Here is an 18840-nt window from a genome sequence, read left to right as displayed (position 1 = left end):
CAGAAACACAACAAAGATCCCGCAGGTCACACAATCATGGGTATAAAACAAATCAAAACCAATACCATGAAAGAAGACAGGTTACGGAATTAGGAAATGTATTGGATTTTTAAATTGCAAACTCTTTGTCCAGATGGTTTAAATGAAAAATTAGATTCAGTAGCTTTCGAATAAACCAAGATCTCTTTTATAGAAATATTTAAAAACGATATTTGTTTTCTTTTAAAGAACTATATATATATATATACATGTAGAGGTATCAGTACCGTGTTAGCCGAGCTTCAATAATCAAAAAATAAATAGATGATACCGTTCTGTGGCTAACGAAATGCTTTTATTTCTGCGAGCTTTCGAGATACATATATATATGTATATAAGTGTCCAAAGGAGTGCTAGTGGTGGTGGCTAAATGTATACTACAAAAAACAAACAAAGATGCCCAAAGCTACTTCCAATGTGACAAAAATACACAGTGCAATACCTATATATTCCCTTGAAAAGGGGTAATTTAGTTTAACCCTTTGGCCAAAGCGTCTTAAGCCTGCTGCCACTTTCAAGGCATGACCTAACACTCCCTGAGTTAAAATTCTTATTTACCTGTATACTTACAGGACTAACCATCATGCCTGTGTATTTTTGCCACATTTGAAGTTGCTTTGGGCATCTTTGTTTGTTTTTTGTTGGATGTAGATTATCCCTGATGATACCACAGATATGTGGAGAAACGCGTTGGATTATTAGCAGCATGCACAATATTTTTGGCTAATTTCCAGTTGTCTCAGACCTCCAGTCAGATTCCTGCAACCAACAACCTGCCCCACAGCAGCTCAGATCGGAGCACACAGACGGAGCAAGTTCTTCCAGTTCGTTGACGTCACATCTGGGAGGTTGCTACAGGAACGAGGACGACGGTCGGGCAGTGAGGATTCCATGGAGCAGAAGCGAGACTGCTGTTATCCAACAGGGGTTCGTGATCTTCAAGGGAACACCTCCATAACATCTATGTTTGCGTCCCCCATTTTGTTCATTTTATTTTGGAGGATACAGTACAAGAGTTTACTTTTTTTTTTTTTTTGAAGTGCTGGAGACTTCCCTTTTGTATTCTTAAAACAAAGCGTTTTCCTTATGCCTGTAAATGAAAAAAATATATATGTTACATTATTATATTCACTTAAAAAAAAGAAGAGCTTTCTACATTCTAGAATAGATGTACTGTATTTAATGGATGAGATCATGGTGCAACGTCTTTATTGGGCACTATGGAATTTAAACTCTCATTGACTTGAATAGGAGTTTCTATGCCCAATTATCACTGCTGTCACATTTAATAACACCTTTATGTCATTATGTTGATATGTTGCTTGCAGTTTTGTGTGTGTAATGTGTGTGTGTGTAATGTGTGTGTGTGTGTGTGTGTGTGTGTGTGTGTGTGTGTGTGTGTGTGTGTGTGTGTGTGTGTGTGTGTGTGTGTGTGTGTGTGTGTGTGTGTGTGTGTGTGTGTGTGTGTGTATAATGGATTTCAGGCAAAAGGTGACACGTGTTCCCATTTGCATGTCATTTCCCAGAATCTCTTGCTGCAGTGGAAGCGCTGTATGCTAGCGGATAATGGTGAAAGGCAGGGTTGCAGACCTGTCTAAGACATGTGAAAGTGCTCACAAGTGATATTTTTTTGAAGCAAAAGGTGGCACTGTGTGCTCATTTGCATGTCATTTCCCAGAATCCCTTGCTGCAGTGGCAGTGCTGTGTGCTGGGTGATAATGGCGAAAGGCGGGGTTGCAGACCTGTCTAAGACATGTAAATGAGCATACAGTAATATTTCCATTTGCTATATGCTTTACTGTGGAGGGTTTTTGTCACTTTTTTTACCCACCATAACTTAACTAAGTGTGGCGAAACCTATCCCTGCTTCATTTTGCAAAGCCAGTATAACCAACCCACACTGTGGAGACTCATTAACGTCGAAATGACTGTCTGTGGATGGGTTTGCTGGCTATGCATCTTAACCCAGGCTCTGCTCAAAGCTGTGAAATGCAGCAAGCTTAAGCTTATAAGGGACCATGTTAAATGGTTTTGAAGCAATAGGTGGCACTGTGTGCTCATTTTCATGTCATTTCCCAGAATCCCTTGCTGCAGTGAAAGCGCTGTGTGCTGGATGATAATGGTCAAAGACAGGGTTGCAGACCTGTCTAAGACATGCAAATGAGCATACAATAATATTTCCATTAGCTATATACTAGTATATGTACAAAAACTAAAAAAGAAAGCGCCCGATCCTAGTGCAATAAGTCTAAAAAAATAATATTTAATTTCCCATAAAAAATCCAACAAATTCGAACTCACAAACAACAGAAATAAAATAGCATTCTATGAGATATACTCATGCACCAACTGGAACTCAAGAAAACTGTAGAGGACACTGTAGAGGACTGTTAGACACTCGAACAAGCCCAAAGCACTCACAACTACAAAACTGGGAACAAAAATAAAATAAATTTTATTAAACTACACAATAAAAGTGACAAACTGGGACAAAACAAACAAAACTCTCCTCCCACATGTTTCACGCTCTAACAGCGCTTTCTCAAGGAGAAAATCCAACAAATTCGAACTCACAAACAACAGAAATAAAATAGCATTGTATGAGATATACTCATGCACCAACTTTAACTCAACTAATCTGCTCACACGTTGTCTCCACCGCATGCAGTCGCAAGGCTCCTCTGGGTCTCCGTCCAACAGGAACTCAGGGAGCAACACAGTCTACCTTGGTGTCCTCCGGAAACAAGCCTACTGTGCAATGGGTTCCGGGCAGAGCTGCGTATTGCGTGGATGCGTGTAAGGTAGCCGACAGTGTCTATGAGTCCAGCATGCTAAAGGTATAGTATACCACACTAACAACGCAACATACACCCTACGTGTTTCTTCACATTACATGATTTCCCCTGATGCAATATGCAGCCCTGCCCGGAACCCATTGCACAGTGGGCTTGTTTCCGGAGGACACCAAGAGAGACTGTGTTGCTCCCTGAGTTCCTGCTGGACGGAGACCCAGAGAAGCCTTGCGACTGCATGCGGTGGAGACAACGTGTGAGTAGAGTAGCTGATTTCCAGTTGGTGCATGAGTATATCTCATACAATGCTATTTTATTTCTGTTGTTTGTGAGTGCAAATTTGTTGGATTTTTTATGGGATATTAAATGTTATTTTTTTTAGACTTATTGCACTACTGTAGGATCGGGCGCTTTCTTTTTTCGTTTTTTGTACAGATCTGCTGGGAATTCGTTTGTTCCATGTGTAAGTCTGCCAGTATCCTGATTAGAGTGTCATCATACAACTGATTTATCTATCTTTTGGACTATATCCATATATGGTTTATGTATTTTTATATTGTGGTTTTTTTTTCCCATTCATTTTTATATCCCCATTATACTATACTATTTATAATATTTCGGTTACATACACATTATATAGCCATATTCACTTGGTTATTGTACACACTGGCATTACATTGACATACACACATATATATGTTGGTAATATACACATATTCAATATAGTTCTTTGGTATATCATCATTTATATTTACATTGGTAATATACGTGTTATCAAATATAGCCCATACTAGCAAGGGCAATATAGGTTCACCCATTTATACATATACCTATATATTCAATTTATATACCCATTTATAGGCGCAGTCTTTTGTCTGTAATATATATATGTATATATATATATATATATATATATATATACTGTATATATATTTCATTCTAACATAGTGTGCTCTTGTGTAATATTTCCATGTGTATATAAAAGCTGAGCAGTCAGAGATTCCACAAATGTACTATACATAGTTTTCACACTGCCACGTAGAAAACAAGCAAAAGCTAATTGTTCCAATAATTAACATCTTATTAGCACAACTTTAATGGCAATTATGCACTGTATTCATTTACATATGCTAATACTTAAAAAAAAATGCAAATTCTAATAGTTGTTAATACAATAAATTAAACTTCTAAATATTACAATTAATGCCTAGTGGGGAATATTGTAAAAGGGCAGTATCACAAAGTTGAATTGATGGCATCAATAAAGTATTTTCAAGATTGGTTCTGTGAGCGAAGACTTTAAAAAAAAGTAGACGTAGTAATTTTCCCCTCCTAGCCTTATACTTGGAAGATTTTTCACAATCTTTTTCTATTTGTTTCCATGACAGATGGGTCTCTCTTCTATTGGCAATCTGTCACCTCCATATGTCTCTTCTTTCTTCTCATTGGGAAGTAATTATGTTCATTATCCCAGCATTAGTCAAACGGGCACATGGGGATTTATAAGGGATAGCAGTGGTATTCAAACTGTTTGGCGATCTACTGTAGGACTCCCTAGAAGTTCCTGAGATGTTCTACAAACAAAATACAATAATAGTGCACATATTACTTTTTGCAAATGATTTACTTTATTACATATTATATAATGCTACAGGAATGTTGCAGTTCTACAGAGTAGCAACATTTTTAAAAGCCTTCCAAGAACTCTAATGTGAGAAAAAGAATGACAGTTTTCCTAATGGAAAAAACAAAACAAATCAATGGACACAAAGAATTGGCATTTTAATGGCCGAGAAGGGCGCAAACCAACTTAACAACTATTAATAATAACATAAAATTAACATTTTGAAGAAAACAAGGCTATAGCTTTATTTCTTTATTTAATAACATCATTATAGTATGCATACACGTCCCACATCCCATGCAATTAACTATATAATTGCTTTATTTTCTCTTTTATCCATAAAGTGGAGGAAATTCAAAGGACAGCTTGCCATTTTGATGTGGTTGCAGGCTTAACATGTTTTGGTAAAGATTGAACAAGTACCTATAAACGACGCATACTAATTAGGAAGAAAATGATAGAAATTAACAAAGTAATTAATCATATGGATGTGAATTGGGGCTTTAGTGTTTACTGTCATATATTTGAGATCACTGTAAGAGGGGTTAAGGCTGCACTCCACAAAAAAGAAAAAGATGCATACAATTTACCGGTGCTGCTGGTTCAAGGAAGTACCTGCCATAAACTCCAAAGTACACTGAGCAAAAGAAGGGATCCAGCGCTCCACGGATTTCTGAATAAGAAAGATTTATTGTGCCACACAGTGTGGCACAATAAATCTTTCTTATTCAGAAATCCGTGGAGCGCTGGATCCCTTCTTTTCCTCAATATATTTGAGATCACCTTCCCAGTAGCACTCTTGTTGGCAAAATTAACTGTTTAAACGTATAATCTTGTGATTTTGGTTTCGAGCCCGCTAAGGCTGTGTCCATACAGGGGCAGACCGCGCGGATGCGTCCGCATGCTGAGCGATTAGACTGGCTAAAGGCAGTGATCGCGTCTATACAGGAGGCGGGCACATGGTGCGTAAGTGGGAGGGCGCGGGCACATGCGCACGGAAGGGGGCGCGGAAGGGGACGCGCAATGCACGTGAAATCAGTCAAAACTGATTTATTGCGCGATAGGGTGGTCACGTGAGTGGTTCGCCCAATGAGGGCGAACCAGCTCCGTGACGTCACTGGCCCGCCCATAGACACGCCCCTGGACGGCGCACGTACTAAGGCCAGGGAAAGCACCCGCTTTCCCTCAGCCTCCGCACGGCTGTACCCTCTATGGTACGCAGCCTAAGATTGTTTATTTATAACAATAAACAATATGTTCAGGAGGAATAGTAAGAAATCAAAATGCAGATTAAATGCTAGTTTTGGCTATGAGAGATTGATCGCCAAGCCTAACCAAAGCCTCTGCCTCAACAAAGGAAACATAATTTACTGAATTAAGGTCATGCATGATTCAATCATTCAATAATGCTCTTTCAGGGAAAGATATACAGTATGTTGAATTAGCTTATCTGCCATTGGCTCTTTTTTAGGGATAATACCAAGAGAATATATACATAAGTTAGGAATGGGTGGGTGTGAAAGGGCTAACAAAGTACCCTGCATCCACTTCAATGCATACTGTGTTAACTTGGTATTTTTACAACCCATATATGCTTGTATGCAGACAGGATTCAATTTGCAACTCTAATTAGGTATCACAGTTCTAGGTATTTTAAATCCCTTAGAAAAACGTGCCTGCTTAGTATTTGTTCACCATTAGGCTACTAAAATAGTGCATGGTGTACAGCACAACACTTATCAGAAAGACTGTAAGACCTTAATATGTACATCTTAGAGGAGAGAAACTACAAGGAAGTATGATTGAAACTTGCAAATATATAAAGGGTTTCAATAAAGTACAGCAGAGAAGCACATTGCAGAAAAAGGGAAGTGGTAGAATGGGAGGTCCTGCTCTGAAGCTGGAGCTTGGGAGATTAAAAGGGACGTGAGGAAGAACTTTTTCACAGAAAGGCTGATGAATTAGTGGAAGATTTAGCTAAAAAAAGGAGGTTAGGGGACAATATAGTAAGGGGAGTACTAAAAAAATGGAAAATACATAAAGTTATCCTAAATACAAAACCAAACCAAAGATTACATGAGGTCTAAGGTTACAGCAGATAGGTGGGTCAAACTCTGCCCCCATCTATGTTGGCCTTCAATAAAGACCAAGCATATTCCTCTATTCACAACAAATGGGGATACACTTGTGCACAAAATGGAAAAAAATATGAGCTACCTGGGAAATATGCTAATTTGGATATGCAAAGTGTATTAAAATGGCTCAAATTAGCGTATTTCCTAGGTATCTCCACTATTTTCTCCAAAATGCTTGCTAAAATTGCAAAACATTTACCCACAGTTTTAAATCAAATGTATTTTTTAAATGATGCTTACAGAACATGTAGCCATGCTATCTGTTGACTCTGGCATCATTGACAGAATGTTCCCATACTGCATTCCCCCCTCCAAATGTTTTCTTTAATAACCAAGGGCTTCACACACACACACACACACACACACACACACACACACACACACACACACACACACACACACACACACACACACACACACACACACACACACACACACACACACACACACACACACACACACCATGTGAAGCAACATGTGATACCTAATCAACTATCTCAGATCACACAACCCCTTTGTTACGTATTATAGCCATTGGTTTAAGAGAATCCATAAACTTTCAAACCACTGCTACTCTTTTATTATGACCTTATTAATCCAAGTTAATTGAGCCATTAGCCTCACACCCTTCATTTATGTGCATTATCCGATTTATTATAAAAAAAAAATATTTAAATGCATTAGTCATTGTCACGGGAGACCAGGACTTTTGACACTTATTTATATTTATACTGGGATTATTCATAGGCAAAACAAGGTAGTAGAAACAAAATGCAGTTTATTTGGGTAAGCCCATGTACAACACAAAGAATACACAAAATACAGTTAAAGGCACACTTACTGGGGTTCTGGGGGTGAAATCTAGGCTCTACTGGGTGCAGAGTACCTGTTTCAGTAGGCTTACCCTGAGCAGTATATACACCCGGGCTTCCAGGTCCTCTATGCGGCATCATTCCTTGCCGTGACCGCTACGTTAAAAAACGAGAACTTGAATCTCTTGTCTGACCTAGTCTCTGCAACGCAGACTTTCCTAGCTTCAAAACGAAGCCGGTTGCTCTGCTATTTGTGACAGAGCAACTTTGATAAGCTCACCCTAGCTTCATCGACACAAACCATTAGATCATCTGGTTCTCTGCCTCGGCCATCTCCTTACATACACTCCACTGAACTATCTTCATCATGGAGGTAGGAGGAGCAACCACTCAGAGCTTGGAAATTCCCTGCCACGAGCCAATAGGAATATGGACTCATCCTTTGACTGATGTCAGAGGAGGGGGCATGCCAAGCTGGCTCATGATGATCCGTGGGCGGGACATATGAATTGACCAATGGGAAATGCGCTGACATTCTGCCTCTTCCCCAGTCAATCCATTACCACCTACTAGGCAGGCTCCACTGAGTCATGCAAACCAGAGGGTCCTCCCCGCAGGGGGTCTCTGGTATCCAGACTCAGTACTCTGCCCTGGCCACTTAGCACCCCGACACCTCTCAACATCCCGTCTCTTTGAACTCCGATGCAAATCCAGGCTTTCCGGCACCTATATGGATAACCGGGCTGACTGAATAGACATTTATAGTAAAAGCACAAATGAAACAAAACATACTTTAATATATACTGTAGGATCACTTGGGAACACTCATATTTGTAAGGAAAATAGGACTGGGATATCTGGGCTCGAAAACCAGGAGTCTGGGGGACACTGGGCAGCCCCAGTGTAATGCAACCTGTGTACTGGCAAATCATGCCTGCTTGTCATGGAGAATTAGGGGACTACCGGTATCTTTGTCCCCCAAACTCCTGCAAACAAAACAATTGCATTTCTACCCAAATATCCCACCTAAAACTTACACATAGAAAGTTTGGGCGTAACCTTTATTGTATAGCCGGGTTCCCCCCTTCCTGTCACAGTAATGTCCTCAGAAATACTCTTCTGAATTTTGTGAGTAGCACCTTACATTGATTAAGTTTGCCCCATCTGGACCAAGTCCTCTGGACGCTGAAGGTCACCAGACATCCCATGATCTGAGATCCCCTCTGCCAGCATGCATAGCTCACCATTTTGGTAGTTGTGGGTCCTTGATTCCTACTGTTGCAACAGAAATACAGATGTGTCCAGACTTACTGTCTTCATAGGCGTGAAAGTTTGCAGCCAATGGACTGCAGTGCAGCTGCACTTAATCACGGCCCAAAAATCAGAACGTGTATCAGGAGGATTAACTCAGCAGGGATCTCTGCTTCTGAATGGAACACCCACAACATTAATCCTGCCAAGCCAGCCACCTGCCTGTAAGAGCTGCATAGAGGAGTCCCTGAGAGAAGAGGTCTATCTCTGTCTCCCCAGAGCAGCTCTTATATCAATTCAACATTTTTTTAAAATTATGTTTCTGTAGGGGATTGAAGCAGGAGGTCTCCGGAGCTGAACCCCTTTAATTTCAGCTCGGTGAACCCCATGCTTCTGGAGATATAGACCTCCGTATGAGGTGCCGGGAGCCGCTCTGACTGGAGTTTAATGCTCCCATGTTACGTTGGCCAATAGGAAGATAACCCAGCTGAAGTGGTTAACGGCACCCCCTATGGAGGTCTATATCACCGAAAGCAGATGGTCCATGGAACTGACATTAATGGGGTTCAGCTTCGGAGACACCCTGTTTAAATTCAGGGTAGAAAATTTCAAATAAAGTAAAAAAAAAAAAAAAAACACTGTAAAACATTAAACATACATTTACAATAAATGTAAAACCATAAACCCATTGATTGGCACCATGGATATCTACCAGTTTAAATACCTGCAAGTTTAAGTGCCTTGGTCACGTAGGCCAATAGGAAGCTGTGACCCAGGAAATTTAAACTAGCAGGAGATGCTGGCCCCCCTATCAGAGGTCAATATCTCTAGAAGATGGGGTCTCCAGAGCTGAAATTAATGGGGTTCAGCTCTGGGAACCCCATGCTTCAATACCTATGTAAAAAAAATAATTTTAAGTCCATGAATTGCTCCTGTAAGAGCAGCTCTTACAGACTGGCTGGCTGGTACAATTTACACAGTGGGTGTCCTGCTTTAATCCTCCTAGACCCCAACTGAGCCGCAAGAAGTACTGTTTTCTGGGCTGCAGATTTTGGCATGCTGATCTACGGCATGAAAACAGTCATTTTGACATATCTGTACTATTGTGATGAACACTTGGGTTCTCAAAATCAAATAAATCCTCTGAGAAGAACAAACTTTTCTATCTTAGCTCAGGAGGCCTTGGATGACGAGCACTCACTTTGACCCTGATGCCACCAATGGTGAACACACTGCATTTTTTTGGCACCACTTTTTCTAAGCATCCAGAGAGATGAGGGAGGGGGGGCCTTAAGGGGGTGGGGAGGAAAGGCTGCATCCCAGCACTAATGAAGCCCCTGCCATTTTACCATACTATTACAATTAATGTACATAGGATTCATGTGTAAGGTACCTGCAGAGGGAGAAAGGGGGTGGCCCAGGATTAAAGGGGTTACACCCCTTTTGGCCTTCCCCTGACCTCACCAGGGAGACATGGGGTTAACTGGGCTGATACCCAGTACTGTGATTCAACCCCTGTTATAACCTGTAAATGTGTATTCTCCTGTTTCCCCTGTTTTATTGTAACATCTGGTCTGCAGCACCCACACACTGGGATCCATCCGGGAGCACAAGGGTTAATAGTTGTATAGTGATTATAGCCCTTTGTGTAATTTTCCCGCCTTTTCAGGCACCCTTTTGCAGGTTCCCATAGGCCGCCATTAGGGCTCAATGCTTTTTAATGGTGAATCTTGCTGTGGAGTCCTGTTCCTGAGAAGACCAGCAGATGGCGTCCGAGAGGGAGAGCGGCGGTTTCCCATTGAAAGTCTATGGGTTCATTGACTTCAATGGAGAAATCCTCAAAAGAGCTTTCCAGGAACGAGTTGGCTGCCGTCCAAACCGCTTAACCGCAAAGCGGATACATTTTCAATCGGAGAGCTTTGATCACTTACAAGTCAAGTTCAACGACAAGTGGCATGGGAATAAACAGTTCTAGGGCACCTAGGAATAAAATTCTTTCTGCCCCTAGTTCCTAGACCTCCCCCCACTCGACCACAACCGGGTCCCCGTATCCTGGACCCCCGATAAGGGTCGAACCAAGAAGAGCAGGCCGCGCCATAGGTTCCAATGGCGGCGGCAGAAACAGCTCAGGAAAACGGCTAAGTGTCAAATGCAGAAATGTGGTATTCCATAGCTCTGGTTCCGGAGGGTCCAGAGAGTCAGGGTTTGGGGTATCTGTAGCCACTGCTCCGGCATCGCTGCAGAACCATCCTTGACCCTCTGGGACCAACCCGACGGAGTATGGACCCCCTTGAAAGTTCGGGATTTTTCCCATAGACTCCAATGGCGGCCAAACCCCATTGACCGGCTACATCAGGAACTTGATGGTAATTGCCAGTTCCTGGGTCTAAAGACATTGAACACACGTTAGTGCAACAAGTAACACAAGTTGTCACACCACCTGACCTACTGCGACCCAGAACCATGAGTGAAGTGGAGAACGCCTATTACCTGAAAACTAGAAATCAGCTAAAAGACAAGTGCCATGCCTATGGACTGGAATATGTGGACCAGGAGGTCGAGGACATGATTACCGCAATCACAGCACATGAATCCCAGCTTGCAGAGTCTCAGGATACGACTCAGCTTGCCCTTGTGCAGCCGCCCAGAGATCAGGGTCTGAACCCAGTGCCGGAGCGGCAGGATCCCGGGGAGGGGACAAGTGCACCTCCCGGGACAAGTGCGACAAGAGGGGCACTGATGGCTGCGGCCACCAGTCCATTTACCCCCAAAATGTTGGCACTGATCACCACGTGGGGAGACCGAGGGACAGCGGAGGAGCGGCTAAAGTTTCTCTCAATGGCAGTGAACACACCCGCTTATCGCCCCCCGGTCCAACCCCGCAAAGATGAACTCCAACTGGACAAGCACAGTCTCACCAAGTAAGTGGAAGGCACTGATCGGATCGACATGTTTCTAAGGAACTTTGAAACGCAGTGCCAGCGGTACGGGGTGCTTCCCCAGCATAGCGTTGCACGCCTGGACCCGCTACTCTCCAGCTTGGCTAAGCAGACATTGATGGCGCTTACAGATGAGTTCGTTGATGACTAAGACCACCTGAAAGAACTTTTGCTATTTCAGCACGGTTTTACCCCTGAAGCTTACCGGGGTAAGTTCCGGCTGGAGGAGAGGCAACCTCAGGAGACCTATGTCACTTATGTGACCCGCATGGCTTTGTACGGGCTACACTGGGTGGAGGGCTCTGAGGCCAGGACTTACCAACTCCTGCTGGACCTCATCTTTCAGGAGCAGCTCATGCAGCAGTGCCCGCCGGCGGTGAGGGCTTTTGTGTATGATAAAAAGCCCAAGACCTACACCGAGGCGGCGAGGATGGCCGATGACTATGTGGTCAGCCGGTCCCAGATGACCGCCAAGGTACCAGCCAAAGCGGTAACCCCACCGGCGCCGGCCAAGAAAGCTGTGAGTACCCCCCAGTGGACCCAAAAGCCGCCTGCGGCCAGTGGGCCACAGAAGGCGGGAGAGATCCGGCATTAGCGCCGGTGCTACAATTGCAACAGCACCGGTCACCTCAGACCAGATTGCCCAGAACCCCTGCATTCCAACGGACCCTATCGAGGGCAACGCACCCCAGCTGCGAAGCCGGTAGCCCACATGCGGGTGGCTTCCACCAAAGAACCAGGACCGGTCATGGAAACAACTCCAAGCGAGACGTCCCATGGCGCCCCTATCCCGGTTGCATCGGTGCCTACAGCCTGGAGCGGAGGACATCTCGGCACAGACCTGCAGCAGACGGACGGCTGGAGCAAACATCTTACCCCGGTCACAGTCGGTGACCGGCAAGCAGTCGGCTTGCTGTATTAAGGAGCCGCAGTGACCCTGGTCCGACCTGATATGGTCCGGCCAGAGGAATTGATCTCAGGCCCTGGGATGCAGATCACTGTGGCCGACGGAGAGCCACGTTTCCTGCAGGTGGCCCGAATCTTTTTGATTGGGGGGTGGGCAAGGGTGTGCGGGAGGTGGGAGTTTTACCCGGTTTGGATGCTGAAATTCTGTTGGGCAACGACCTGGGACCGATGACCTGCACCTACGACCGTGTGCGCCAGCCCGCTGCAGTAGCGGCGGTTACCCGGAGCCAGACCGCGGCAATGCCGGCGCGGCCGCTCCAGTCCCCCAGCCTTTGGGACCAACGTTAGCGGAGGGCACAGAGGAGCCCGGGGAGGTAAGCCAGGATCAGTTGCAACCACAGGCTGACTTACTGTTCCCCCTTACCATGTCCCCTTCCCCTGACAATGACATGACTGGGGGGTGGCCAGACTTAGGAGCCCAGTTTAGGGAGGCAGTGAAGGCAGACCCTACCCTGGCCGGCGTGAGACTTCGGGCGTCCGAATCTCAGGCAGGGGAGGGCACTGAGCGCTGCCTATAGCATAAGGGACTCCTATACAGAGAAGAAGGGAACCCGGAGATAGAGGAGGGATTGACCAGTAAGCGACAGCTAGTAGTGCCCCAGGGGTACCGACAGCAATTGTTACGGGTAGCTCACTCTATTCCGGTAGCGGGACATCAGGGGGTCACTTGGATGCGAGCCCGGTTACTGCTGCGTTACTACTGGCCGGGGGAATCCCGAGATGCGAGCAATTTCTGCCGCTCTTGTGATGTCTGCCAGCGAGTGGGTAAGGTGGTGACCGTGTGAAGGCACCCCTGAAACCCCTACCGATAATAGGGGAACCCCTCCAGAAGGTAGCGATGGACCTGATAGGACCCCTCATGATTCCTAGCAGGTCAGGGAAGCGCTACATCCTCATGGTGGTGGATTTTGCCACCCGGTACCCTGAGGCGTAGCGCTTGGCACCATAAGTGCCACGACAGTGGCAGCAGCTTTGCTGAACATTTTTGCTAGGGTAGGTTTCCATAGTGAGATCCTAACCGATCAGGGGTCGCAGTTCATGAGTGAACTGTTAAATTGTCTCTGGGATGCCTGCGGTGTACAGCACCGGCGCACTACCCCATACCATCCCCAGACCAACGGATTATGTGAAAGGTTCAACGGGACCCTGAAGCAGATGCTTCGGACCTTTATAGAGGCGGAGGGGAAAGACTGGGAGATTCACCTGCAGCACTTGCTGTTTGCCTACCGAGAGGTACCGCATGAATTTACATTCTTCTCCCCCTTCGAGCTATTATATGGCCGCAGGGTACGTGGACCTCTGGACCTATTCCGTGAGGGATGGGAAGGGGAGACTACTGCTACTGATGCTTCAGTGATCCAGTATGTAGTAGATCTCAGAGACCGGTTAGAGATGCTCATGGGGGTGGCCCAGGACCACCTCAGGGCTGCTCAGACCAAGCAAAAGCGATGGTATGACCAGCAAGCCCGTTGCAGAGAATTCATTCCAGGACAGCAGGTGCTTGTTCTCAAACCCACTCGGGAGAACAAGCTGATGGCTGCCTGGTCGGGACCGTACTCGGTTATCCGAAAGGTGAATGAGTGCAACTATGTTGTACAGGAAGCGCCTGAGAGGCACAAAACATACCACATCAACATGTTGAAAAAGTACAGAGCACCGAGTATGAGAGCAGTGCTGGCCATTTGTAGCCCACTGCTGGAAGATCCGGCGAGCAATGCTCTGCCTGATCTCCTAGGGAAGGCAAGGCAGGGAAACACTGTAGAGCAGGTAGAGATAGGGGCACAGTTGAGTGCTAGGCAGAAGGGAGAAGCCAGGGACATGCTAGCTCAGTATAGCGCCCTCTTCACTGACATGCCAGGGACCACACATCTCACAAAACACCCAGTACACACAGGGGACCTGCAGCCTCTGCATAAGCATGCTTATAGAGTGTCAGCAGATGTCAAGACCAGTATGGAGATATAGATTGAGGAGATGCTGACCCTAGGGGTAATTACTCCATCCCAGAGCCCTAGGGCAAGTCCAGTAGTCCTAGTTCCTAAGAAGGACAAGACCACCAGGTATTGTGTGGACTACCGGTTGCTCAACGCTGGGATGGTGTCAGATGCTTACCCCATGCCCCGCATGGATGAGTTACTACTAGATTAACTCATGGGGGCAAAGTCTCTGACCACCATGGATTTGAGCAAAGGCTATTGGCAAATCCCACTGACCCGGGAGGCTAGGGAGAAGTCAGCATTCATCACTCCAAGTGGCCTCTATGAGTTTTTGGTGATTTCATTTGGGATGAAGAATACCCCGGCTACCTTTCAATGCCTGGTCAATAGGTTACTGGAAGGGATGCAGAGCTATGCCAGGGCTTACTTAGATGACATTGCTGTCTTTAGTAATTCCTGGGAATCCCACATAGGACATGTTTCTGCGGTGCTGGGTAGGATCAGGGAGGCTGGGCTTACCTTAAAACCCACTAAGTGTATGGTAGGGATGGCAGAAGTCCTGTACTTAGGGCACAGGGTGGGTGGAGGGCATCTCAAGCCAGAGCCAGCCAAGGTACTGCACCGACACACTTTATTCGAGCAAATACCCAGTATGTACCTGGCAGATACCTGGAATGCGCCGCTCCTCACCTCTGACAAGCCCCGTTGCGTTTGCCTTCCCAGCCTGGGTTCATGCCTGGCTGACGGGCGGCTGATCTGTTAAATGATAATGATTAGGATTTAATAGGCTGCAATGCTTCGCGTGTCTACCAGATGGCATAAATTCATGAATTGTAATGCAGTATATATATATATACTGTGCAGTATTGCAGCCAGCGGGAATAAAATGCTTCAATCCCTGCCTGGAAAATAACCCAATGCACTCGGGCAGAAAACAGTCACAAAACTCAATACACCCGGGTATACCCGAATTCGTGGGACTAGCCGAGCTCGAATAAAGTGTGTCGCCAGTGTAGAAGCCATAGTTGAGTGGCCTGTTCCAAAAACCAAGAAACAGGTCATGGCATTTTTGGGCACCGCAGGGTACTATAGGAAATTTTTCCCACAGTACAGTGCCCTGGCCAAACCCCTGACTGATCTGACCAAGAAGCAACTGCCTGTGCTTATTACCTGGCCTCCTGCCTGTGAAACTGCTTTCCAGGCCCTGAAAACTGCGCTTGCTGGAGCCCCTATACTGGCTGCCCCAGACTATACCAAGCATTTTCTTATACAAACTGATGCCTCAGACTTTGGTGTGGGGGCTGGGTTAACCCAGGTGGGGAACGACGGCAAATAACACCCTGTGGTGTATCTAAGTCGCAAACTGCTCCCCAGGGAAGTGGCATATGCCACCATTGAGAAAGAGTGCTTGGCCTGTGTGGGCACTCAAAAAGTTTCAGCCCTATGTATATGGGAGGGCTTTCACGGTCATCACAGACCACAATCCCCTGAGTTTGCTACAGAGGGTATCAGGGGAGAATGCCAAGTTGCTGAGATGGAGCTTGGCTTTGCAAGAATTTGAATTTACCATTCAACACAAAAAGGGCAGTGAAAACCGCAATGCTGATGGACCTTCACGCCAGGACTATCCCTCTGTGACTGAGTTCATTATGGTCCCCGCAGTGCCCCACTCCCCGTTAGGGCCAGTGGGCCACAGGTCACCCATTAAGAAGGGGAGGTGTAGAGGGAGAAAGGGGGTGGCCCGGGATTAAAGGGGTTACACCCCATTTGGCCATCCCTTGACCTCACCAGGGAGACAAGGGGTTAACTGGGCTGAGACCCAGAACTGTGATTCAACCCCTGTTATAAACCTGTAAATGTGTATTCCCCTGTTTCCCCTGTTTTATTGTAACATCTGGTCTGCAGCACCCACACACTGGGATCCATCCGGGAGCACAAGTGTTAATAGTTGTATAGTGATTATAGCCCTTTGTGTAATTTTCCCGCCTTTTCAGGCACCCTTTTGCAGGTTCCCATAGGCCGCCATTAGGGCTCAATGCTTTTTAATGGTGAATCTCGCTGTGGAGTCCTGTTCCTGAGAAGACCAGCAGATGGCGTCCGAGAGAGAGAGCGGCGGTTTCCCATTGAAAGTCTATGGGCTCATTGACTTCAATGGAGAAATCCTCAAAAGAGCTTTCCAGGAACGAGTTGGCTGCCGTCCAAACCGCTTAACCGCAAAGCGGATACATTTTCAATAGGACAGCTTTGATCACTTACAAGTCAAGTTCAACGACAAGTGGCGTGGGAATAAACAGTTCTAGAGCCCCTAGGAATAAAATTATTTCTGCCCCTAGTTCCTAGACCTCCCCCCACTCGACCACAACCGGGTCCCCGTATCCTGGACCCCCGATAAGGGTCGAACCGAGAATTGCGGGCCGCACCATAGGTTCCAATGGCGGCGGCAGAAACAGCTCAGGAAAACGGCTAAGTGTCAAATGCAGAAATGTGGTATTCCATAGCTCCGTTCCGGAGGGTCCAGAGAGTCAGGGTTTGGGTATCTGTAGCCACTGCTCCGGCATCGCTGCAGAACCATCCTTGACCCTCTGGGACCAACCCGACGGAGTATGGACCCCCTTGAAAGTTCGGGATTTTTCCCATAGACTCCAATGGCGGCCAAACCCCATTGACCGGCTACGGCGGAAAACTCCCATTGACTTCAACGGCGGCATAGCCCCGTTGAAAGTCTATGGCGGGTATTCGCATAGCCGCCAACGGCGGCGGTTTGCCATTGAAAGTCTATGGCGGCGAAGCCCGTTGTTTTCAATGGGGATTTAGTGAAAAACCGTGATTTAATTTACAGCGGAGATTTGTGTATTAAAATGTAAAACGGTTTTAAGTGTATTTGTGTATCTCCGGTTTCCCAGGTCATAGCAGGTCGCAAATTGGACCCTAGGGTGTCCCAGTTCCGGCATTGAGAACTGGGAAGTTTGGACCTGCTGGACCCAAAGGAACCGGATATTTTAATATGTTCATGTTTTATCCAACATACTGTATTCCGAGATATGGGTAAAACTCAGAGGAAATTCCTTTGCATACCAGGGTAGCATATGGCCAGAAAGGCGACCCAATGTCTAGGACCTGAGTATGTTTCAAAGGATTTTGTCACCTCCACTGTTTGCATGAGGGTGGAGACTACTCAAACCAGAGCAGTCTTCAAGTGTTCCATTTCACACCTCACAACAAAGGATTTCCTGCCAGGTACTCCATTTGGTAGACTAGCTGGCATTCCTGACATAGAGGAGGGGTTATAGAAATGGGACCCCAGAGCTCTACGGCGCATATGCCAACTAGCCGGTGGCATGGGTCAAAAAGTGTTCCCACGTTAACCACTGGCTGGAGTTAATTGAAAACCAATCCACGGTACTCAAGGTTAAGGATAGGGCACAAAAGGTTTATAAACTGATGTCCACCCTGTATCCTTTGGCTTCATTTTATCATCTGAATGCTACCTGATTGCGAGAGAATTGCTATGCTCCATACTTCTCATTCCCCAACCCCAAAGTAAGTGTACTTCTTGTTTGTTACTGTATTATTTGTGTGTTCACCTATCCAAAGGAATAAATATACTTTATTATATCTAAGACTCGTCCCAGTTCAGACCCAGTGATAAATATATATCATCTGTTATATATATTTATGTGTGACTATACAGCCTGCCATAATCTCACTGTGACAGGCCCCTTGGGGAACATAATGTTGAACAATATACTGTATGTATACAATTTTCCTTATAATGCGTCTCAATATAGTTATTTATTAAGCAGCTTTATTTCATTTTGGCTACAGTATTTTGATTAAAGTATTTAAAATCTACATAATTTTTGTTTTCTTCTGTACATTGGATTATCTGTTGAAATCTTAGCTGTGCAAGGTGCAGTTTACAACAAAGTAAAGGCAAAAATCTGAGTCCAAAAAATGATTGTATTTTTATTTTACCTCCAGCTCACAGCTATTGATGCAGACGAAGGAATAAATGGACAGATGACATATGAAATCGTAGCTGGAGCTCAAGGACACTTTGTCATTAATAGTACAACTGGTGCCATCACTATCACTCCAGGAGTCAGATTGACGGTTGGACAGTCCTATACTGTATTTGTAAAGGCATCTGACAATGCTCCTCCAGCTCAAAGAAGGTACATTTTACTACCAGAAAAAAAGCCGTTTTGTTTTATTTGTTGTATATTATTGTATTTTCCATAAGAGTCATGAAGGAAATTGGATTATCTGGGATATATTAACTAAAGCCTATTATTGATTGGAGAAGGCCATTCAAAGCAATATACTGCTATGTAGTCTATAATAT

General features: G+C 45.4%; 1 protein-coding gene across 2 annotated transcripts in view; it reads left to right on the top strand.

Annotated features, from left to right (window-relative positions):
* Window positions 1-18840, top strand: part of PCDH15 (protocadherin related 15) — a 1763546-nt gene that overhangs the window by 1007844 nt on the left and 736862 nt on the right. For both annotated transcript variants that reach the window (XM_075612935.1, XM_075612934.1), the window contains exon 15: window positions 18477-18670. In XM_075612935.1, coding sequence (XP_075469050.1) covers window positions 18477-18670 — 194 coding nt within the window. The remainder of the gene's footprint in view (window positions 1-18476; window positions 18671-18840) is intronic.

This window comes from Ascaphus truei, chromosome 8, assembly GCF_040206685.1.
Source record: "Ascaphus truei isolate aAscTru1 chromosome 8, aAscTru1.hap1, whole genome shotgun sequence".
Classification (NCBI taxonomy): Eukaryota; Metazoa; Chordata; class Amphibia; order Anura; family Ascaphidae; genus Ascaphus; species Ascaphus truei.
The sequence above is the reverse complement of the archived record's forward strand: the minus strand, read 5'-3'. Positions and strand labels throughout refer to the sequence as shown.